This window comes from Sorex araneus, chromosome 6 (assembly GCF_027595985.1).
Source record: "Sorex araneus isolate mSorAra2 chromosome 6, mSorAra2.pri, whole genome shotgun sequence".
Taxonomy (NCBI): Eukaryota; Metazoa; Chordata; class Mammalia; order Eulipotyphla; family Soricidae; genus Sorex; species Sorex araneus.
In genome coordinates this window covers 100,161,699-100,184,481 of record NC_073307.1, presented here as the reverse complement: position 1 = coordinate 100,184,481, position 22,783 = coordinate 100,161,699, and the positions used below count along the sequence as shown (strand labels likewise).

At 56.6% G+C, this 22,783-nt stretch overlaps 1 protein-coding gene across 3 annotated transcripts in view; it reads right to left on the bottom strand.

The window, feature by feature from the left end:
- SHANK3 (SH3 and multiple ankyrin repeat domains 3) overlaps positions 1-22,783 on the bottom strand; it is a 46,636-nt gene that overhangs the window by 22,435 nt on the left and 1,418 nt on the right. For 2 of the 3 annotated variants that reach the window (XM_055141886.1, XM_055141888.1), the window contains exons 3-16: positions 22,640-22,711; positions 21,088-21,196; positions 20,863-21,014; positions 20,416-20,583; positions 20,219-20,335; positions 19,922-19,999; positions 19,252-19,318; positions 10,334-10,604; positions 8,189-8,382; positions 7,674-7,787; positions 1,386-1,461; positions 1,138-1,220; positions 587-711; positions 379-511 (exon numbers count right to left, since the gene is read on the bottom strand). In XM_055141886.1, the coding sequence (XP_054997861.1) occupies positions 379-511; positions 587-711; positions 1,138-1,220; positions 1,386-1,461; positions 7,674-7,787; positions 8,189-8,382; positions 10,334-10,604; positions 19,252-19,318; positions 19,922-19,999; positions 20,219-20,335; positions 20,416-20,583; positions 20,863-21,014; positions 21,088-21,196; positions 22,640-22,711 (1,759 nt within the window). The remainder of the gene's footprint in view (positions 1-378; positions 512-586; positions 712-1,137; positions 1,221-1,385; positions 1,462-7,673; positions 7,788-8,188; positions 8,383-10,333; positions 10,605-19,251; positions 19,319-19,921; positions 20,000-20,218; positions 20,336-20,415; positions 20,584-20,862; positions 21,015-21,087; positions 21,197-22,639; positions 22,712-22,783) is intronic. The other variant, XM_055141887.1, reaches the window with a different exon arrangement.

Sequence of the window (22,783 nt, the reverse complement as noted above, 5' to 3'; positions counted from 1 at the left end):
GTGTGGCCCTTGAGCAGGGGCTGAGCAGGGGCCGCAGGGCCAGGCCCGCTGGCCGGCAGACAGCGTCGGGGCCGGACCGGGCTGTGCCCTCGGCGCCGGGAGAAGACGCTTTTCCTGTTCCCGCAGGTGCCGCCTCCCCCTTCCCTCCGACAATGAGGCAGCGTCAACCTCCCGTTGCCATGGCAACTCCGGCCTCCAGGCAGCTGCTGGCAGTGTCGGGAAGGAGGCTCTTCCCGCAGGGCTGGGGGACGGGAGGCAGGGGCGGAGCTGGGGCCATCAAGGGTGCACTGTGGGCGCTTGACAAGGGGTGTGGGCACAGTCTAGGGTCACAAGGTCTAAGGTGTAAGGTCACAGGTGCCAGAACACGTGGCCTCTCACCTCTTCGACGCACCCCGTCCTCCTCCTGCTTCCGAGTCACCGAAACCACCTTCATGACGAGCCGGTTCCCGCCCTGGCGGATCAGGGCGACCACCTGCTTGTGGCCAACCTTCACAACGTTCACCCCATTCACCTGGGACAGAGGTGGCCAGTGGGTGCCCGGGCTCTGCACCAACCTCGAGCCCAGGCCCAGGACCCCAGCCCTCACCTCAATGAGAAAGTCCCCGGTACGCAGCCCGGCCCTCCAGGCCACACCCTCCACATCCACCGACTCCAGGTACTGCAGTGCGGGGAAGGCTGGGGTGGGCGTGAACTCCTCGATGGGGGTCTCTGCTGCGGCGTGGGGCCATCAGGAAGGAGCTTCAGCGGTCGCTCCCAGGTGGAGGTGCTGCTGCCCACCACCTCCCCAGAAAGGCTAAGCGCGTGCCCACTGAGGCAGCTGAGCTGGTTTGGGGCCACCCACACAGAAGTGCCAGCCCCTGGGGCCACACGCCCCTGGCCATGCTATAAGTGGGGGTGAGGGGGGCCTAAGAGAGAGCCCTCACACAGAAGCAGAGAAGGAGAAGCGCAGGGCCAGGCAGGGAGTGGGAAGGGGTGAGGTGTGACGGTGATCGGGCTGAGGAGGGAGACAGAAAATGCTGGGGATGGGAAGAAACAGGAGAGGACGGGGCATGGCAGGAGGTGACAGGGAGAGGCGGGGGGTGCAGGGCAGCAGCTGAGACAAGAGTCTAAAGCCCGCACACTGGGCGCCCCCCTTACCTTTGGCCCCCCGGAGCACGAACCCAAAGCCCTCGTGGTCCCGTTTCTGCAGGATGGCCACCTTGTCGTCGATGATATAGTCACTGGTGGGGAGAGAGCGGGAGTGAGGGGCCCTGGGCAGGGTGACCCCCATGTCCCTGCAGGACCCTCCACATAGGGCCCAGCCTGCCACCAACTGGGCTGGAAGCAGGAGCTGGGCCCCAGCACCCCCAGAGCGGCTGTCCCGCCCCCACGATGCCCGCCGGTACCTGTGGGACGTGAGGCTGTCGTAGGAGCCCACCGTGTAGTGGCGGAAAAGTCGCTTGGTCCGGTCCTCACGGGTTTCTGAGGGAAGTTCAGGAGCTGCTGTGCCCACTGGGCTGCCCAGCCCCTGGGCCACACTGGCTCTACCCTCTGCATACACACTCTCTGGGCCACTGCGCCTTGATGGATGTGGGACCCATACCCTGGGCTGGGGGCTCAGAGGCCCCAAGATGGGGGGTCTTCTGGCCTCTGGGAATCAGACTCCAGAAGGCACAGGGTCTGTGGCCCTTCTTCCCTGGGAGCTGAATGCAAGGGATGGACAAAGCCAGGCCCACAAGGGTCACAGAGCCCAAGTGTGAGAGCAGGGAGGTGAGCACAAGCACAGTGCATGCAAGCCGCAGCTGAGCTCACACAGCCCTGGGTCAGGTGAGTGCATGTGACCCTCTGTCCCCGGTCAGGCGAGTGCATGTGTGTGTGGCCCACCGCCCCATGTAACATGGGCTTGTCTGAATGTGCAACTATAGTTATGGGTTCATACAGGCATGTCTGTGTACACTCCAGGGTAATCGGATGCCTACAGGTATGTCTATATGACCCACACTCTTGTGTCATATAAGCATGTCTGTCTCATATCCACACAATTGCAGATACGTACATGTCTGAGCATGGCCACAGTCATGGGTTCCTACAGGGCATGTCTGCACATGCCAGAGTCATAGGTTCCTACAGGCATGTCTATGTGCCCAAAGTCATGGGTTCCCATGGTGTGTCTGCGTGTCAGAGTCATGGGTTCCTACAGGTATGTCTTTGTGTCCAGAGTCATGAGATCCTTACAGGCATGTCTGTTAAGTCACGGGCTACTACAGGCATGTCTGTGCATGTCAGTTACAGAATCCTACAGGTGTGTCTATTAGAGTCACGGGTTCCTACAGACGTGTCTGTGCATGTCAGAGTCACAGGTTCCTATAAATATGTGTATATTGAAGCCACAAATTCCTATAGTGTGTCTGTGTTAGAGTCATGGGTTCCTACAGGTGTGTCTGTCAGTCATGGGCTCCTACAGGCGTGTCTGTGTGTGTCAGAGCTATGGAATCCTAGAGGTGTGTTTGTGTGTGCCAGAATCATGGGTTCCTATAGGCGTGTCTGTGTGTGCCCAGAGTCAAGGATTCCTGTAGGTGTGTCTCTGTCAATCATGTGCTACTATAGGCGTGTCTGTGCATGTCAGTTACAGGATCCTACAGGCATATCTGAGTCAGTCATGGGTTCCTACAGGCGTGTCTGTGCATGTCAGAGTCACAGGGTCCTAGGTGTGTCTGCACATGCCAGAGTCACAGGTTCCTACAGGAGTGTCTGTGTGCCTATGGTGTATCTGTGTGTCATAGTCACGTGGAACTCTCCCAACAGCCCATCAACGCTGCATGTCAAGGTTCCCCTGACTTCATACTGCCCAAATAGGCAGGAGGTACAGAGTGGGGCCAGGCCTCTCCTCATGTTCCTCTATCCCCTCTGTCACCTGGTCTCAAAGCCCCTTAGAACCACTGCAGAGAATCCAGCTAGAAGCTCTCACGTCCTGGTGGTCATCCGCAGACACCCATGTCCGGTTCCAGGTCCCTTAGACATCTGTTTATCAGATTCTGCCTCCTGGTTCCCTGGTGCCTCTCTCTCCAGTTCCCAGCACTCTGGGCAGCACTGAGAGCCACATGGCCCTGGGGCCGCACCCTCCCCATCCCCATCACTGTGGCAGTTCTCAGGACTCTGAGGACACAGCTGAGCCGCCCGCAGAGTCTGTTCCCACAGAGGAGAGACAGGAAACAGGAGCCCACAGAGCCGACGTGCCGAGTGCAGGAAAGGCGGAGAACTGAGCAGAAAGGGAGCAGAGAGTCTGTGTCACAGGCCGGCTGCCTGGGCTGCACCAGGAAGCGGGAAGAGGCCTGCAGGTCACAGGCTTGGGGGAGCAGGGACACTCTGGGGCAGCAACTTGGGGTGTGCAGGGGCAGTGAGTAGCCTCTGCAGGAAGTGAGCCAGAGAAGGAAACATGGCTTTCTCCGCTATCCCCCTCACCAGTGGTGGTCTGGGGTGGGCACAGGTGGCTTTCCCCTCTGATCCTGCCTATCCCCTGCACGTCTGCCCTGGAGGCACCCATCTGGACCACAGGTGCTCGCTCTGAACACTTACTACAGGGCAGGTGGGTGGGGCCCTTGGGAGGGTAAGCTGAAAAGGTGGGGGTTGGGGCAGGAATCAAAGGCCAAAGGACCCGGGAGTGGGAGAAAGCGGGGAGGGGGACTGAGAATCAAGAGAAGGGCAGGACAGGGGTGAAGGGGGAATGGGCAGCTTGAGGACTGAGTGAATGGATGGCAGGGTGGGTAGGTCAAAGCCAACCAAGAGTGGACAGCAGTTTCTGGAAGGGAGGAGGAGGAGGACGACCCTGAGGCAGGAGCTGCCTTGAAACAGGTCCTTGGGCATGGAAAAACTCTCTACGAAGGACCTGTACCCCAGATCCCCGAGCCCCCCACCCCATGCTTGTGGCCTAGAGCCTCACCCAGCATCTTCCATGCCCCTCTGGCCCCCCATTCCCATGCACGGCCCCCAGGCCTTCCAGGGCCAGAATCACATCACCACTGGGAGCACGTCACACCCTCTTCATGTCCGGCAGCTGCAGTGTCTGGCTGCATGAGCCGCCAACCCGCCTGCCCTGTTCAGGCTCTGCTCTGTGGGGAGGAGCTTCTCGCAACGCCCAGGGTGCTGGGGGACCCTCCTGGTGAGCCTCAGACATCAAGGCACACAGTTCAAAGCTGCCAGTCCAGCGGGGCTGGGGAACATATGTGAGCAGGGGTGGACCCCGGGGGCCTGCGTCAGAGGCACTCTGTCCTCTGAGCTTTTCTGCAGCCCCGGCCTGCTTGGGGTGAGTCCACCAAGCCTGGTTATTACATAACAAGTTCATTTTCCATTTTCATTGATCAGACCCACAAAAGCCTGTGAAAGCAAAACCACCAGCACCAGAGAGAGGAGCAGGCTGGGTGCTGCTCAAGACGCTGTTCTGGGCCGACACCACGGCTGCACTCACCAAAGCCCCTCCCGGATAGACAGGTGCCACAGGCCCATGCAGCCCAACCCCGGGCACGGGCCAAGCCCACAGTGGGGGCACGGCAGCCCCCTTCCTTCGCCTCCACGTCTCTCTCCCCCAACCCAGTCTCAGAAGCACTTCACTGTGAGGTTCTGGGCCTGATGGATGCCAGTTCACTTCCTGGGCTGCCGTCTGGTTTCTGGCAGGACTCAAAGCAGCTGCGGACAGATGTGCCCATTCTCCATGAATTTCTTCCTCTTTCAGGAACCTTCTGACATTTTCTTTCAGAAGGCAAACACTAGTGGAAACCCCGATGAGGGGTCCACGGGTGCCTGGGATGGTCCTGCCACCCACCCCCACCCCGTCCCCTGCACCAACCACTCCATGCCACCAGCCCTGGTCCCAGCACCTCTGACCAGCCCCACGTTCTGTCCCCCTTCCTTGCATGCAGTCAATGCTCTGCAGCCCTGCTGCCCAGGAGGCACCCTATACACACGGCCCCTTGGCACGGGCCCCCAGAAACAAGATGGGCTGGGGCAACAAGAAGCTTTCGTGGCCAAGCACTAAGGGACATGCAAGGTCAGTGCTGCTGCTGCTGTGGGCCAGGTACCGCCTCCTGGGCTGAGCGCTAGAGCAGTCACGAAAAGGCTGAGAAGACGGTCTGGCCCACACGTGTGACACAGCTGAAAGCCACCGACCTAGAACATCATTTCTCAGCCTTCTGCCCATGACCCCTCCTGGCCCTGTTTCCATCCTGTGGGTGCTGGTGCAATGGCTGGCCTGGTCCCTCACCTCATGCCATGGGCCTCTGCAACGCCCTGGGGCCTCCAGGGTCCACACAGACCAGAGAGGAAATGAGACCCAAAGACTTCGTTCAGGGCTCAGCACCATGGGCACCTCCACTGACAGCCCTCGGGGCTCCCTCGAACACCACAGTCGCACAAACATGGCCCTGAGACCTCCCTGCATGCCCTTCAGTAGGCCCAGTGCTTCTTGGCCAGGCCTGCCTGATGCCAGATTTACATTCATGCCCACGCAGCCCTGGATCTAAACTTCTCAAGCCAGGGGGTTCCCAGGACTCTGACCTGCTGCTCTCCAGGCCTAAAGACCCCCTTCTCCCCAGAAATCACTGACACACGCACCCACCTAACCCCCTGCAGGGTGTGTTCTATCTCAATCTGGCATCAGGAGGTGCCAGGCACATGAAGGAGAGGCACCTGTCTGGGACACTCCATGTTCTGCCATGCTCTGCTCATGACATGCAGGGGAGGGTCCCCTCAAACAGCCCAGGGCAGGAGGGCACAGCCAGTCCAGTGCAAGCCATTTCAGGGGAGTACCCGAGACCCTGGTCCAACACAGCCATGAGGCAGTAAGTGCTACTGCACCATGGAGCACTGGGAAGGCCAGAGGTCTCCCCTGTAATCAGGTGCTGCCCTGGCCGTACCACCTGTGGAACAGTGGGTTAGTGAAGCCAGTCTGAGGCTTCATACATCAGAACTGCAGCCTTTGCCCCCCACCTGCCATCCGCACCTCACAGGGATTTCTCACCTGACCTCTTTACCTCACGGTGACCCCTCACACACCCTCCTCACCTCAAGGTACTCCCCACTCTCCTCACCTCATGGTGACCCCTACCCACCATCCTCACCTCATGGTAACCACCTGCCCTCTCCTCACATCATGGTGACCCCTGACTCTCTTCACCTCGTGGTAACCCCTCACCCACTTCATCTCCTGGTAACCCCTCACCCACTTCACCTCCTGGTGACTCCCACCCCCTCCTAACCTCATGGTGACCCTCACCCTTCCTCACCTCATGGTGACCCTCACCCTTCCTCACCTCATGGTGACCCCCTCACCCTCACCTCACCCCATAGTAACCCCTGACTCTTATCACCTCGTGGTAACCCCTCACCCCCTCCTCACCTCATGGTGACCCCTCACACCCTCTTCACCTCATGGTGACCCCCACCCTCTTCTCACCTCATGGTGACCCCCACTCACCTTCCTCACCTCATGGTGACCCCCACTCACTTTCCTCACCTCATGGTGACCCCTACCCTGTCCTCACTTTACGGTGACCCTACCCACCCTCCTCACCTCACAATGATTCCCTCCAACCCCTCCTAACTTCACAGTAACCCACCACCTTTCTCACCTCATAATGACCCTTCACCTGCCCTCCAACACCTCCTCACCTCACAGTGACCCCCTCACCTGCCCTACTCACATCATGGTGACCCCCCACACCCTTCTCAAGTCACCATGACACCAGCGTCCATAGCCCTTCTGTGCCCATGTGGCCTCATTTCATCTGGCCTCCCCCTTAGGAACGATGCCTCTTTTTCCACACTGACCCTTTGCTGTCCATCTGCACACAGCACACACCCAGCAGGCACCCATTCTCTCAGAACTGCACACTGGGAGGTCACACAGACCCATCTGCACCTATGCCCCTGGGTGGCCACTCACCACCACTGCAGGCCAGTGTCCAGCTGAGCTTTCCCTGTGCATATGTGTTCTACTGTGCACACACATGATCTTGTATACGTATGCTCTATCAGCTGTACATGCACTACCCTGGTGTGTCTTTTATCCTGTGCACATGAGTTCTTCCTGTACACAAATGCAGTCTCCCAGCATATACATGGGACTCCCTCTATGGTCATGCATGCACATGTGTGTGCACATATGTTCCTCCTAGGCACAGATATATCTAATCTACACATGTGATCTCCTTGTGCACATTCTTCCTGTGTGCACACATGGTAGTCACCTCATAATGACCCTTCACCTGCCTTCCTCACATCATAGTGACCCCCCCCACCTGTACTCCCTGTGTGCATTATGTCCAGTGCAGTGTGTTCTTCATGTATGCACACGTGTTCTATGTGAACACTCTCTCATGTGCACATGATCTCCATGTGTTCTTCCTATGTGCATGTGATCTCCCGTACACATGTGTATTCTGTGTGCAAATGCTTCCTTTGTGCACATGTGATTTCCCTGCACATGTGTGTTCTTCCTCTGTTCACATGGTCTCCCACGGGTGCATGCTTTCTTACATACCTGCCTCTGTGTGTGTGCAGTGCCCCGTGTTGCATCTTGCACACTAGTTTATTCAAACGTGTTTGGGGTCAGCCTTTACTTGGTGGACAGCCATGTGGACTGAGCTCCACGCAGGACAGGAGGGCACTACCAGGGGCATGGGGTGAAGGGGGTCACTCACCATGCCGGGTGTCATACTGTCTCATCTGTACTTCCTCCACGCAGTCAGCTGGGAACCAGCCCGTGCGGCCTTTCACGGTCCCCTCCCAGAAACCGCCCTCCCCGATGCTGAGCACTGGGGGGACAGAAGCCGGGCGGGCGGGCTGTCAGGGCAGGGCAGCTGGGAGCCCTCCTGCCCACCACCCACCAGGTCCTTCCCTTGCCCGGCCTTTTCCCTGGGAGCCACAGGGGAGAGAGAGAGAGAGAGAGAGAGGGAGAGAGAGAGAGAGAGAGAGAGGGGAACAGATGGGCACCGCACAGGATGGGCATGTGGGGGACAGAGACACACAGATGGACACACAGGGGGACAGAAGGCAGAGGCAGGGCCACGGGCCCCTGGTGCCCTCCTCCCACCCGCGGACCCAGTGCCGGGCCAAAGAGACCCCCAGGGAGAGGAGCCGGCCACCGCTCCTCCGGGACGGGCAGGTGCCCTGCCGGGAGGGCCCCGCGGGACGGCCGCCCCTGGCCCGCGCTCACCCTTGACGGCCTCGCCGCGGTGCAGCGGGATCTCGCCCTCTCCCTGCGGGCTGTGCGCCTTCACGGCGATGAACTTGCGGCCGGGGACGGCGCTGTAAAGTTTCCGCTTCGGGCCGCGCGGCGGCGGCGCGGGGGGCGCGGGGGGCGCGAGGGGCGCGGGGCTCGGGCCGCCGGAGCCGCCGGGCCCGCTCGGGCTGTAGACGAACACGTAGGTGACGGACGCGATGCCGGGCGGCAGCGGGCACGCGAAGCCGGCGCCCGGGGCCTCCATGGCGCGGCCTGCCCGGCTCGGCGCGGCCCCGCGCCCGCGCCATGGGCCGCCGCGACCCCCGCGCGCCGCGCCCGGCTCCGGCCGCCCGCCCGCTCCGCGCCCGCCGCGCCCCGCCTCCGCCGCGCGCTCCTCCCTCTGCGGGCGCGGGGCCGCCGCCCCCCGGGCGCGGGCCACTGCGGCGGGCCGGGCGAGCCGGCTCCGCGCGCCCACCGCGAAGCCCCACCTCCCACGAGGGGCGACGCCCCCCACCCCACCCCCCCGTCCACGCCCCCAACCCGCCGGGCCGCCCCGGCGCTGTACGGGCCACGTGCGGGGCGCAGCTCCGGACACTGCCCCGGAGGTCCCGGTGCGCTGACCACCCTCCCAGGCCGCTCCTGCCGGGCGCCAAGCCTGAGGCCTGGACCTCACTGGCCCGCAGCCAGGCCCCAGGACTGCCGCCTCCCTGGCTCGAGCGCCGTTCCTGCCCAGCACAGGGGTGCCCCCTTTTCCCTTTCAGCCTCTGCTCTCTTGCTGGCCCCAACCTCCAACAGTACTGGCCACCAAGCTGTCTGTCCACTGCAAACCTACCCTCTCTGCCACATTTCTGGGAACCCCACCTTGCCTGCAGGCTCTGCCCAGGTGGAGCATGGCTGGTTCCCCCAGTCGCTGCTCAAATGTCCCCTTCTCTCTTTTGCCTGAAGGTGAAGTCCACCTGCCAAATCCTGGGCTCACCTCGGTGCCAGAGAATCCTGGCCACTCAGCTGGAGACCCTCCCCTGGACCACTGTCCACCTAATTCCTGCTCAGCTTGGGCTCAGACCCCTGGGCATCTGCGCACCAGCACCGCACTGTCTGCAGGAAGGGGAGAGGGACAGGCCCACACTCCACAGAGCCTGGCCTGGTGCTTCCTACAGTAGTTTTGGGCTTCCACGAGCAAGTAGAACCAGAGAAGGTAGCAGCCACGCCATTCCAGCCCAGGAGCAAAACCAAGTGTGCCAAGGACTGCCTGGGGTCTGGGCAGAGAAGGGGCCCAGCAACAGGGTGGTGAGTGGGCCCAGAGCCAGCAAGAACAACTTTGCAATCTACTCTGCTGGGTGTCCTGGGGCCCCAGCCCGCAGCCCCCTAGCTCTGATTCTGAGCACACTTGGCTGTGTAGCCTCCCCACCAGGGCCAAGCCTTAGGGCTGCCGCGCCGAGCCCAGCCTGGTTACCTCATGAGACCAACCCCTCAGCATCCTCCCAGCACCTCTGATTCATAGCTCAGAAGCCCAAGGTCACAAGAACTCAGGGCTGCCCTCTGGGGCTAGAAGAGGGACCTCCTGGGGGCTCCAAGGAGCCCCCCACCAAACTCCCATCCTCCCTTCGAAGGTGAAGAGCAGGCTCAGAGTGGTCAGTGGAAGCAGGCCTGCACAAGAGCCCCACGTCCACATCTGCAGTCAGTGCCCCCTCCTGCTTCCCCGGGTGAGCCCAGGCCACGGACTGGAGAGTTCAGGGGATACCTCAAGGCCTCAGAGGGGTGTGGTGGGTGTTGGAGAGCCCAGAGGATCCTACAGCCGCTGGGGCTGACGGGGACGACTCTCGGGCTTCACCACCTCCCCTCAGCACACCTTTCCAGCCCTCACCCTCCTCGCTGCAGTGGATCTTCTAAACCACAGGCCAAGCAAGACTCTTCTCCAGACTGTACAGGGCAAATCCCAGCTCCAGCAGAGATGACTCCAGCCAGCAGACCCCACCTTCTACCCCACTCTCCATCCCGAGGGGTCTTCTGGATGCCTGGGAACTCCCCATGCACCCCTGTCTCAGGCCTTCTCTTCAGAAGCACAGGCCTCACCCGCCTCTCCCGATCTGGCTCCCGCTGGCTTGGGTCTGGGTGTGGGTGCCCCCCAGTTCCACCTACCTGATCCTGCTCTGACTACCCCAGCGTACGACAAGGCCCCCGAGATCATTGTGGTCACTGTCCCGGTCCCGATCCTTCTCTTCCTGCAGCCTCTGGAGCAGGAGCTGGTGGGGAAGGCTTCGCAGCGTGGGTCCTGGGGAGGCTGCCGGCTGCACCTCACCTTTCAGGTTGATGTCACTGGCTGAGCGCTGCAGAGGCCGAGGGGAGGCCAGGCCACTGGGGCCAGCTAGCCGCCGCCGCTTCGCATAACTGGGGGTTTCCCTAAATGGTACTGGGGGGAGGGGAAAAGGTAAGACTCGGGCAGCAGACAGGGCAACCAACATGTCCTACTAGACTGGGCTTTCTAGATTTTAAAAGTCAAATCCTGTCCCAGGAGCAGTCTCTAGCCAGGCCCACCAGGAATAGTGGGCACCCCATGACCAAGGCTGACCACAAGGTGCCTTCATCTCTAGCATCTGGGGCAGACACCTACACCTCCCATCAGATCCATTCCTGGAACTGCCACTAGCAGAACACAAACCTCACCACTGCCATCTGGCTGGCTGGAACTGAGACCTGGAATACAGACACCCCAGAGCTGAGACTGTCATAAAGAATCCCAGTGTGCGGCTTCTGCCCACTGTGGGACTCAGATGGAGGTGCCTGAAGCCAGGGGTCAGGAGATGCTCAAAGGGCTGAGTGTGGGCTGTGCATGCAGGAAGCCAGGGCTCCATCCCCAGCACCCAAGGGTCCCCTGAGAATCATTGGGTGTGGCCCACAACAGGAGAAAAGGCAGGATATGAAAGACAATTACCGGATGGTTGTGCTCATATGTGGAATATAAATAACCCAAGCAAATGAGTTTGCAAAACCCAACAAAAACAACTCTTGAAACACTGCAGTAGTTACCAGGGGGAGGAGGAGTAGAGGGAAGGGCAGTGGGACCCTTCGGCTAGTGTGTGGCACTGGGACTGTTGGTGCTTGGTGCAGTGACCACACGCATATGTAAGCCGGGAGGCTATACTATATTTATGAATTTCCCTGGTATTGTAAGCTGATGGGAATCTATTATGTAATTTTTATAGACACCAGATACTAACTACAGGGAATGCGGCCCAGTGGTAGAGCACTTTCTTCACATGTATGAGGGCAGAGCCAGAGCAATAGTATAGCAGGTAGGACATTTGCCTTGCATTCAGCCAACCTGGGTTCGATTACAGGCAGTCCATATGGTCCCCTGAGCTCCACCAGGAGTAATTCCTGAGTCCAGAGCCAAGAGTAATTCTTGAGCATCAATGGGTGTGACCCGAAAGCAAAAACAAAAGCACAAGTATGAGGCCTTGGTTTACATCCCCAGCACCAAGAGAAAAAAAAAAGCTTTTGTTTCTTTTATATTTAAGATTTTGCAAGCCACATAATCTCTGCTGCAGCAATTCAACACTGCCTCTGTAGCAGGAAAGCTGCCACAAACAACAGATAAACAAATGAGTATGGTGGAGTTCCAATAAAACTTTATTTGGAAAAGCAAAGAGTGTCACCATGTGCCAACATCACAATCCAACTATATTACAAAATCTCACTGTAGCTCCAGAGATGAGAGTAGATTTGAAACACATAGCGCTGGAGAAATCATACAGTGAGAGGCAATTACTCAACTCGGGTTCAATACCCAACACCCTATATGGTTCCCTGAGTCCTTCTAAGACTGATCCCTGGATGCATAGCCAGGAGTAAGCCGGATGTATTCTCCATCAAAAAATAATAAAATACAAGGACAGGGCTGGAGAGAGAGGTCAGTGTCTGAGTGCACACTTTGCTTGCAGGAGGTCTGGAGTCCATCCCTGGCATAGCCAGTGCCCCTAGCACCACCCAGAATCCTGAACAAGAACCTAGAATAGCTTCTGAGCATCACTGGATTTAACCCTAAACAAGAACCACAAAAATAGGGAGATACAGAAAGATATTCTATGTAAACAGTAACCAGAAGAGAGCTAAGTAACAAAGTAACTTTTTTATTGTGAGTGCTACACCCAGCAGCATTGCTGGGACTGCCACCAGGGCCTAGAATGCCTGTGTGAGCCACATCCCCAGGACCTGAGCAGTTATACTAGTATCAATCAGAGAAAATATACTTTAAAATGTGGCAATAGAAAGAAAAGGACTTGATATGTTGGTATCAATTCATTGAGTAAAGCTAAGAATAACATATACTCAACAACAAAGCGCCAGAAATAGGAAACCAATTCTGGCACAGGAGTGAAGTAAAGGGTCCGCTGCAGTCGAGAAAGCTTCAGCCCCACCGTCAGGAATAGACCAGAGAGGACGGCACACATCTGGATTTCGGACCTAGCAAGTCTAGGTCTATACATACAAACATACACAAACAGGAGCAGCACCACAGTATCCCCTGGAGATGTGGCACAGCATCAAGGAGAGACTATGCTATGCCACAGAGCAGCTCTCACAACATTTACAGAAGCTGAAACAGTCTCTTCTTTAGTCAGAATGGAACGAAGCCAGGAATTAAGAACAGAGGAAAAATTCAGGGCAACCCGGGGGGGGGGGGGGCGGGCGAGTTCCCTGCCCCGCCCCAAGGAGCCAGCCCCAGCAGCCAAAAACCTCCAGAACTCAACCGCTGCCATGCTCATGACCACTCTCCACATGCTCAGGCCGAGCCTCACCCAGAGGGAATCCTCAGCAAACTCAGGTATGCAGGACTTGTGGTTGAAAACTCCAGGTTCAACGGAACCAAGAATGGGTGACCTCCCCCTGTTTCTGGCAACTTGGCAGTCACGCCCACAAGCCACCTCTGACTGGTGCCAGACAATCTCATCAATGGCCATGATCCAGAGACTCATTATAACTCTCTTGGAAGAGAGCATAAAACCAGTCACCATAACCATGCCGCTGGGCCCCAGGCTATTTCCTTCAGGGCACCATGGAGGGGGGCGGGTGAGGCCCTCCCTGCCCCTAGGAGCCAGCCCCAGCAGCTGAAAACCTCCAGAACTCAATCATCACAGTGCTCACAGTCGCTCTCCACACACTCGGGTTGGAGCCTCACCCAGGAGTGAAGCTATTTCTGGACTGCAAGGCCGCATTTGCAGCCGCGCAACATCTCGTACTTTACACCACTAAGATTCCAAGAGTAGCATACCACATTTGAGTGTTTAAAGTAGAAGGCGACCAATCTAGGGGGAAACATATTTTTATGTATATATAAGCACACAAGTCTCAAATCCTTTAACAACATGTTAGTAATCTCTTATAGAAAGGCTTAATGGCTCCTGGGTGAAATACAACAATCTTCACCCACTTTCCTCTAATAAACCTTTCTTGGGTCATTTTTAGTGGATTATTCATAACAAACAATACAAAGTAAATTATTTCAGTTCTGCTTTGGGAGGCAGGGGTTGGGGCTCGGGATGGAAATATCTGAAATATGGTGGTAGGAAGCTGTAATGGTGATGAGATTGGTGTTCGAATATTAAATGTAATCAAACATTGTTAACAACATTATAAAGATAAAATAAAATAAATAAGGGGTCAAAATAAAAGAACAGAGGAAATGTGGAAAATTCACAAATACATGAAAATCAAACAACCTACTCTTTTTTTTTTTTTTATAAATTTATATTTATTTCACTTTCTTTTTTTTTTTTTTTTTTTTTTGGCTTTTTGGGTCACACCCAGCGATGCTCAGGGGTTACTCCTGGCTTTGCACTCAGGAGTTACTCCTGGCGGTGCTTGGGGGACCATATGGGATGCCGGGGATCGAACCCGGGTCGGCCGCATGCAAGGCAAACGCCCTACCCGCTGTGCTATCGCTCCGGCCCAAACAACCTACTCTTAAACCACCAAGGTGTGAGAACAAAAACAAGGAAACTAGAAAGTAGTTTTGAGACAAATGAAAACAACAACATACTAAAATGGGTTGACCCAGGTTCAATGCCCGGCATCCCACATGGTGCCCCAAGCACGGGAGTAATTTCTAAGTGTGGAATCAGGATTAACCTGAACACTGCCAGTGTAGCCCACAAACAAAAAAAAAAAAAAAGGGAGGGGGGGAAGGGGGAGGTAGTACAGCAGGTAAGATGCTGTACTTAAGCCAAAATAATTAAATAAAACTGAACTAAAAAAAGGTGGAGAGAACTGTAGCTATAAACACATGTTAAAGATGGATCAGCCAGGGCAGAGAAAAACTCTGACACAGGGCTGGAGCGATAGCACAGCGGGTAGGGCGTTTGCCTTGCACGCGGCCGACCTGGGTTCGATCCCCAGCATCCCATATGGTCCCCTGAGCACTGCCAGGGGTAATTCCTGAGTGCAGAACCAGGAGTAACCCCTGTGCATCGCCAGGTGTGACCCAAAAAAGCAAAAAAAAAAAAAAAAAAAAAAACCTCTGAAACGTAATCTCTAAAGCATTACACTTGAAGTAGCCCCTGAGATAACCGTGGCCCACAAATAATAAAGAGATAGATAGATGATAGAAAGATAAAACTACAGACCTTCAATTGCCAGGGAGATAGTTTGAAGAGGTCTGATGCCTGGCATACCTGAAGTCCTGCCCCACCCAGCCCCAACATGGTGCTACCATGTGTGACCCAGCAGCTCCCTCTGGCTGAGCCCTCAACTCTCAGGCCAGCACCACAGGGCTAAGAATCACCAGGAGGGACCCTCGGGCTGCCTGAGCAAGGACGCACCCCATACAGTGGTTTTCTTTTTTTAAAACCAATAACCCTGGGCTGGGTGGTACAGCTCAGTGGTAGAGCACAGTGCCACACGTATGTGGCCTGAATTCCATTGGTGGAGGCATAAAAATAAAATCCCAATATGTTGGTGGCCAGACAATAATATAGCAAGTAGAGCATTTGCCTTGGACACAGCCAACCTGGGTTCAATCCACGGCATCCCCTGTGGTCCCCCAAGCACTGCCAACCCCAATTCAACCCCCAACTCCACACACTCTCTTTTAGCACCACCAGGAGTGACCCCTGAGCACAATGCACTGCATTGGATGTGGCCCCTAAGCCCCAGAATTAATTACAATTTAAAGAAAGAGTGCTGGAGCATAGCAAAGCTGGTAGGGCGTTTGCCTTGCATGCATGCAGTGAACCCGAGTTCGATTCCCAGCATCCCATATGGTCCCCTGAGCACCGCCAGGAGTAATTACTGGTGCATGAGCCATGAGTAACCCCTGTGCATCGCTGGGTGTGACCCAAAAAGCAATAATAATAATAATAATAATAATAATAATAATAATAAATTTAAAAAATAAAGAGAGAGCAAGGGGAAGAAAAGAAATTAAATGTGGGGCTTCTTACAGAATAAAAGAGAAATATAAGATTATACCCTGAACAAATGTATGACAACAAATGGGATAAACTAATGAGACTTAAAAAATTCTAGAAAAGACACAAATTTCCCAAAACAGAGTCAAAGACATAAACAAAACTGAAGGTAACATAAATAAATCTTAACATACAAGAGACTTGTCAGTATCAAATCTCCTAGCAAAAAATAGTGCTGCATCTCACACCACCACTGCCAGAATACACCACCATCTTTGTCACTGAAGGTCATCCCTAGCAGTTTTGAGAGTAGTGGAGGACATGCAGGGCTGGGGAGGAGCCTCATATTCGTGTCTGCCTCTCAAGCCACAGCCCCAGGCCAAGTCTACCAAACATTTCAAGAAAATTAACAGCAATCCCTACTCAAGCTCTTCCAAAAATACAGGAGGGAATACTTCCTAACTTATTCTATAAGCAATTAAGAAATGAGCAAGGGACTTGACATTTCTCCAAAGAAGAAATGCAAATGGCCAATGAAACCATGAGAAGATGCTCAACCTTGTGAGCCGTCAGGAAAACGCAAGCCACAAGCATTACCAGGAGATACCACTTTATACCGACCAGAATCCAAGACAGAGATCCTGACAAGTATTGGGAGGATGGAGCTAACACATTGCTGGTGGGAATGCAAAACGGTGTGAAACAGCTGGGAACTTCCTCAGAAAGGTAAACAGAGCAGCCACGTGATCAATGATGCCCAAAGCCACTGAAAACAGGTACTCAGGCAAGGACAGATACACACATGCTCACCTCACCTTCCACAGTGACCTCAAGGTAGAAACACACCATCATCACCAGATGTGTGTGTGCACACATCTGTACTTATGGTAAGACTGTCATCATGGAAAGGGGCCCGAGTGATAGCTGAGCCACCACAGAAGAAGCTGTGCAGTGAAGGGAAAACCAAGGCCACATACCTTGGCAAAGAAACATACCCAGGGCAAGGCCAGAGCAATAGTACAACAGGGAGGGTATTTGCCTGGCATGCGGCTGACCCGAGTTTGATCCCTGGCATTCCATATGGTTCCCCAAGCATCGCCAGGAGCAGTTCCTGAGTATAGAGCCAGGAGTAATACTCACACTCCTGAGTATCAGTGAGTGTGACCCAAAAGGGAAAGAAAGGAAGAAAGAAAGGAAGGAAGGAAGGAAGGAAGGAAGGAAGGAAGGAAGGAAGGAAGGAAGGAAGGAAGGAAGGAAGGAAGGAAGGAAGGAAGGAAGGAAGGAAGGAAGGAAGGAACCCAGGGCAGCAAACCCAGACAGAAAGCATGGTGATGGCAGCAGGACTGGGGGAGCCTCATGTGCAGGCTTCTTTGGGGGTCAATAGAGTTAGTGAATGAAATAAACGCTATTGAATTATTCTAAAATTCTAGATTTTATGTGTTGAATTTAATTACGGATGACAGTAAGTCTGATTCAGTTTCTGTTCTGGGCCACACCTGCTGGTGCTGGAGAATAAGTGAGTGCTGGGCCACAGCCACCTTCAAGGCAACTGCTTTAACCTGTGTACTCTCTCCGACCCCAACCCTCTATTACGAAGGATCAAGCTAGAAAGGGCAACTGTGGGCTGGATCTGGCCTGCGAGGCCTTGTTCAAAGCCCTGCTCTAGACCCCGTGCGGGGAAGTGTGGGCTGCACACACAAACCCCACTTGGGAGCTGAGTCTCAGGTGCCACCCTGACCTGCTGAGTCAGAATCCACATTTAACCAGAGTGTGGGACTCAGAGGCACAGTAGGAAAAGCTCTTCCCCAGGGCACCGTGCCCCGGCAGGCCCAGGAGAAGGAAGCGTAAGTATACCCAGGAGGGCAGGGTAGCGAGGTGGAGCAGAGGTGTCTGTCCAAGTGGGGGAGAGGGCTGCAGAGGCTCAGAGGTGTCTGTCCCCAGGGGTGACAGGGTCCATCATCCCAGACTCTCCGGAATCCACTCAGCTGTCACAAGTGCCTGGACTCAATGTGTAGGGACAGAGACAGTCACCTCTCTGGGGCTCAGTTTCCCAGAGTGTGAAAATGGACTCGTGGTCAGCCACAGAGAGGACAGACCTGGACAATAGGTGAAAGGTGAACATCCACAAATATACTGTCTGTGGCTCAGACAACATGGCCATGTCTTCTGAATCATGAATCCTGTTTAAGATGTAACCCTTGTGTACACTAACACCTGAGTGGGTCACAGAACCGCCAGCCAGTGTCTGCAAAGGGCCAGACAGGCACAGAAACCACCTGGACCTCAGTTCAGCAAGGCCCGAGTTCCATGCACTAGGCCAGCCAGCCTGTTACGGAGTGACCCCAGAGTTGAGTGCGCAGGGCATACTGCAGACATGAGAGGCAGCTGAGGGATAAACAAACCCTCCCTCCAGCCCACCTGGCCAGAGTTCAGAGCACAGAGTCAAATCCCAACCACAGGTTGGGAGGATGGGACTGAAATGCAGACAGATCTACTTTCCTCCCAGACGCTGGGCACAGAGGCCTAATCAGCATAGCAGAATGCCCGCTCCACGGATCTGAACTCTGGACCCCTACCAGGACACAACCTTACATGACCGAGCCCTCCTTCTTACCAGGCCCACGCTCACTTGCTAGACTCCCAGACAGAATCCAGGTAGCCTGCCCCACCCACCACCCCTCCCAGCCTAGGCACTGCTATCTGCCCTATAACTCACTCCACCCAGAGGTGCCACATGCTCCGTGAGCCATATACCACACACTCCACACACCACAGACCTGTGTGCCACATACCCCCCACTCCCACACAGCCCATATGACACCCCCCACGTGACACATGCTGTGCATCCCGTGCGGCACACACCCCATGCCCCCCTCCACACACACACCTAGCCTGAGCCACAGGACTCAGAAGCCACCTTCCTGCAGGGAGGTCAGCTCAAAGAGCCCTAGACAGACGAAGATCCTTTAAGATGAATTTAACACTAGCTTGAGCCACAGGCCAAAATCTCCCCTACCCTGTCCACAGCTTCCGCTTAGAACAAGGAAACAGACATCGGCCATCCAGGACAAGCTGTTCCAATGTGGATTCAGGCATTTGCCTTGCACACAGCTGGCCCCAAATCCTGGTACCACAGGGGTGTCCTAAGCACCACCAGGAGTGGCCATGAGCATGGAGCTCAGAGTGACAAAATAAATCAGGGCACACTGGACTTGGGGCCAAAGGGGAACCCAGGAACTTGGTCCAGAAAACTGCCCCACGTAGATGCCTGGCTCCACAAAGGGTACCAAAGGCAGGGAGGCCTGGCCTCCCAGCAAGGGGATGGATGGCAGGTTCTCAAGGGCAGGTGCAGACCACACCCACCACTGATAAGTGGGAAATGCATAGTGACCCCCAACCTAAGCCCACTCCCACCCCAGAGGGGATATAAACTAGCCCCACTCCAACCAATGTCCAACGCCAAACACACACTTGACGCTGACCCTTGCCAGGACCCCTCCTTGGAACATTCCCTGTCCCTGCAGGGGCCGCCACTGGGCCATGGGCCAAAGAGAACAGCTGGGAGAGGTGGAGGGAGACATGGGGTGTGGAGTATCCTGGTGAGTGCCCAAGCCCCTCCACGAACGCACCCAGGGCATGGGCAGAACTCACCAACATCAGAGTCCTTGTGGGTCTTGATGACCTCTGCCAGCTCGAAGTTCCCTGCAATGATTGCCACCTAGGGGTGGGGGCAGGGGGTCAGTGGCCCCTGTGGCTCCTTACCTGTTTCTTCCCCATTTGGGACACAGGCTTGGGCCCTGCCCTGACCATTGTAATGCCCTAGTCTGCCAGGGATGAGACTCAGAGCACATCCAGTCTGTGAAGGCCTGGCCACCCTACCCTACTCCATGAAGCCTCCCAGGTCACCTCTCCTCACTTAGCCTCTGGGCCATGTGCCTACATACCCCACATCTCCTCCTGTGGCCCCAACCTTCTGACGTGGCCCCTTCACCTCCTCCACAGGCTTCAGGCCACAGAGAAACCCTGCCTGTTCACCCTGGAGCCAGGAGCAGATCCAGTCAGAGAAAACCCCTTCTGGGACCCCTTCCGAGTGAAGGGCCGTTCCTGGCCCTACCTGGCCTCAGAACCTTCCTCTGCTTGGCCTGGCCATGCCTGTTCCCCCTGCAGAACCAAGCCGAGACTGCTCTGTCCAGGAGGGGCTGTGGGGTTACCTACAAGGCCCGCCCCGCGCCCATTCAAAGGGGCAGACCCAGGTGGGAGGGACTAGGTCCCAGTGACCAGCGTACCCCCAGGGGTCATTTCATGCCCTGTCCCTGCACACCTGGAAGGCCGTCTGGCTGTTGTAGTTCCGTACATCCTTGCTGGCCCCACGGAAAAGCAGCACGCGTGCACAGCTCTCCTGTGAGGGATAGTGCTGGTAGGGTCGGCAACCCGCACCAGGGCACTCACCCCTGGAGGGGTCAGTGCCCCGCACAGGGCACTCGCCCACTCACTCACTCACACAGGCAGTGCCCTGGGAGAGGAGGGCAGGCCAGCCTGCGGTCCCGCCCAGTCCTTTACCACTTGCTTACAGGAAGGGCACAGCCCTCTGCCCAGCATGGAGGGTCCCGGGCCACACCTGGTTGTAGAGGGCGCAGATGTGCAGGGCCGTGTTCCCCGATGCATTCTGGGCGCCCATGTCAGCCCCGTAGAACAGCAGGTGCTCCAGGTGCTGCACGTGCCCAAAGCGGCAGGCCTGGGGGCGGAGGGGGCTGTGGGACCGGCAGACGCCTCTGCCCGCACCCTCGCACCTCAGGCCCTCCCACTCCCGCCCACCTGGTGGATCTCCTGCCACCCGTTCTCATCGGTGGTCCCCAGCTGCGCATGATCATGGAGCAGCAGCTCACAGCAGAGGGCGTCACCGCCCCCCAGGGCGCTGTGGTACAGGGGTGTCAGGCCGCGGCTGTCCTTGTAGTCTGGCGAGGCGCCCAGGTCCAGCAGAGTCTGTGGGTAAGAGACCTCAGCACCCACGTGGGCCAGGCCTGCCACATCCCAGCCCAGGGACTCCCCAGGCCCACCCACTCCCCGACCCCACCCTGCCTGCATCCCAGCCCCATCGCATTCTGGTCACTCCCCCACACACTGGGCCCTGTCTCTACCCACGCCCCACCCCACTCCCCAAGACCCTAACATCTCATGCCCCACCCACATTCCCAGCCTGCCCCGCCCCGTTCTCTGGCCACACACCCCGCCCCCTGAGCCCGCCCACGCCCCTCCGCTGACCGTCAGGGCGGCTGCGTTTCTCTGGCGGGTGGCACAGTGCACAGCTGTGAGCCCATCGCGGGTGCGGAAGTCCAGGTGAGCCCCGCCATTACGCAGCACCTTCAGCAGGTCTGTGGTATGGTCCAGCTGGGCCGCAAGACTCAGGGGACACTCTGAGTTCAGGGACAGATGAAGGTTATGGCCCTGGTCGCTCCATGGCCCTGTCCCTTCCAGCTCTTAGCTTACCTCCTGAGTCGGGATCGTGAAAATTGGGGTCCAGCCCCTTGTCCAGCAGGCGGGCCACCTTATCTGTGCTGTGCAGCTGGATGTAGTCCATAAACTTCTTCAGGTTTGCCTGGAAGGGCCGAGCAGGATCAGTCCAACATCACCTCCTGGACCACTGCCTCAGGCTACCTGGGGGCCTCTATGTGACCATCACACATACAGCCCACACTGCAAAGTCCCATTCCAGTCGACTGAACACTTGCAGGCTAAAGCCCTTCCCTCCACCCAAGGCCCCCAACCCCCATCACAGTGACTGCTCCTGCCCTCAGGCCCTGGTGCCCCAGTCTAGTAGCACCGTGACATCCCCCTCTTCCTAGGCAAAAGTGTCACTCTCTGGCCCCCAAGAAGACTCCTCATGTGAGACCCTTGCCCATCCTCAACACACTTGTCTTGTTCCTTCCAAGCCATGCATTTATGGACTCAGCAAAAGCCTCAGGAGCCTCAAGTGCTGTGGAAGCCAGGAGCACAAAGCCAGGGGCACGGGGCAGTCTCACAGGGCCACTGAACACACACAGGCAGGAGGGGCACCACAGAGCCGTGCCACTGCAGGCGGCCTCTGCAGTGGGTCAGGCAGTGAGCAGAAAGAAGGGGACCGGAACAGAGGGCAGGGACCTTGTGCAGACTGCAGGTATACAGGGTTAAGGTGGAGAGCTGGCATCCAGATCACCAGTGTCACCGGTGTCCTGGCAGGACCTTGGGGTAACAGCCAGAGAGGGCCCAGTGACAACCACGCACAGAAGTCACAGAGCCTCAGAGTCACAGTGGGGACACTGTGGCTGGACCATGGGTTCCAGAGACTATCCATTAAATGTCCTGAGAACCTGAGTGGAACTCAGGAGTCTGCCAGGAAGCGCTTCCAGAAATAGCATTACACCCCTGTAGGCTTTAGGGGGTCAGTCCCCAGTAGAGACTGCCCAGCATCACAGACCCAGACTCCTGCCTAGAGACTGGGTCTCACACCAGACAGGCTGGTTCAGGCCAGCTGGGAATGACTTCCGTTGGACTCGGCCTTCTCCTCCTCCGAACAACACCAGAGTCCCTCCAGGAGTGAATAGGGGACATCTATGGCCACAGAAGTGTCAGGCTCCTTTATTCTGCCCTTCCCCCCAGCCCTCCTACAACCATCAGATTAGAAGCCTGTCCGCTGGTCTACACATGACCCACATGTCTCCCCTGCCAGCACTAATTCCTCACAAGCCAGGTTCTACCAGAAGGTCAGCAAGAGCCTGACCTCACTGGGCCTTCACAGACCCCCACTTCTCGACCATGTTGCCAGGGATCTGCACCCAGCTCGCCAGCCACCCCAATACCCCTCCTGGTCTCTGCCAAGAGGACCAAAGACAAACAAAGTTGGGAGGATAATGGCCAGCCCCAGTGGGCAGCAACGCAGGGGTGGCTCTCCAGAAGGGAACTTCTGAGAGACATTTGAACCTCATAAGACCCAGCCAAGACCAGGATGGGGGACACTGGCCCAGAAAGCCCCCAGGGGGCCTCTCCACAGCTCTTTCCTTACCTTGGTGTGGAGCTTCGCAAACTGCTTATCATCAATGAGGTTCTGAGCATACACTCGCCGTTTGTATCGGAACTACACAGATAAAGGAGGGACGAGAAGAAGGCACCCCTGGGTTGAGTGAGCAGGTGCTGACCCCGCACCACC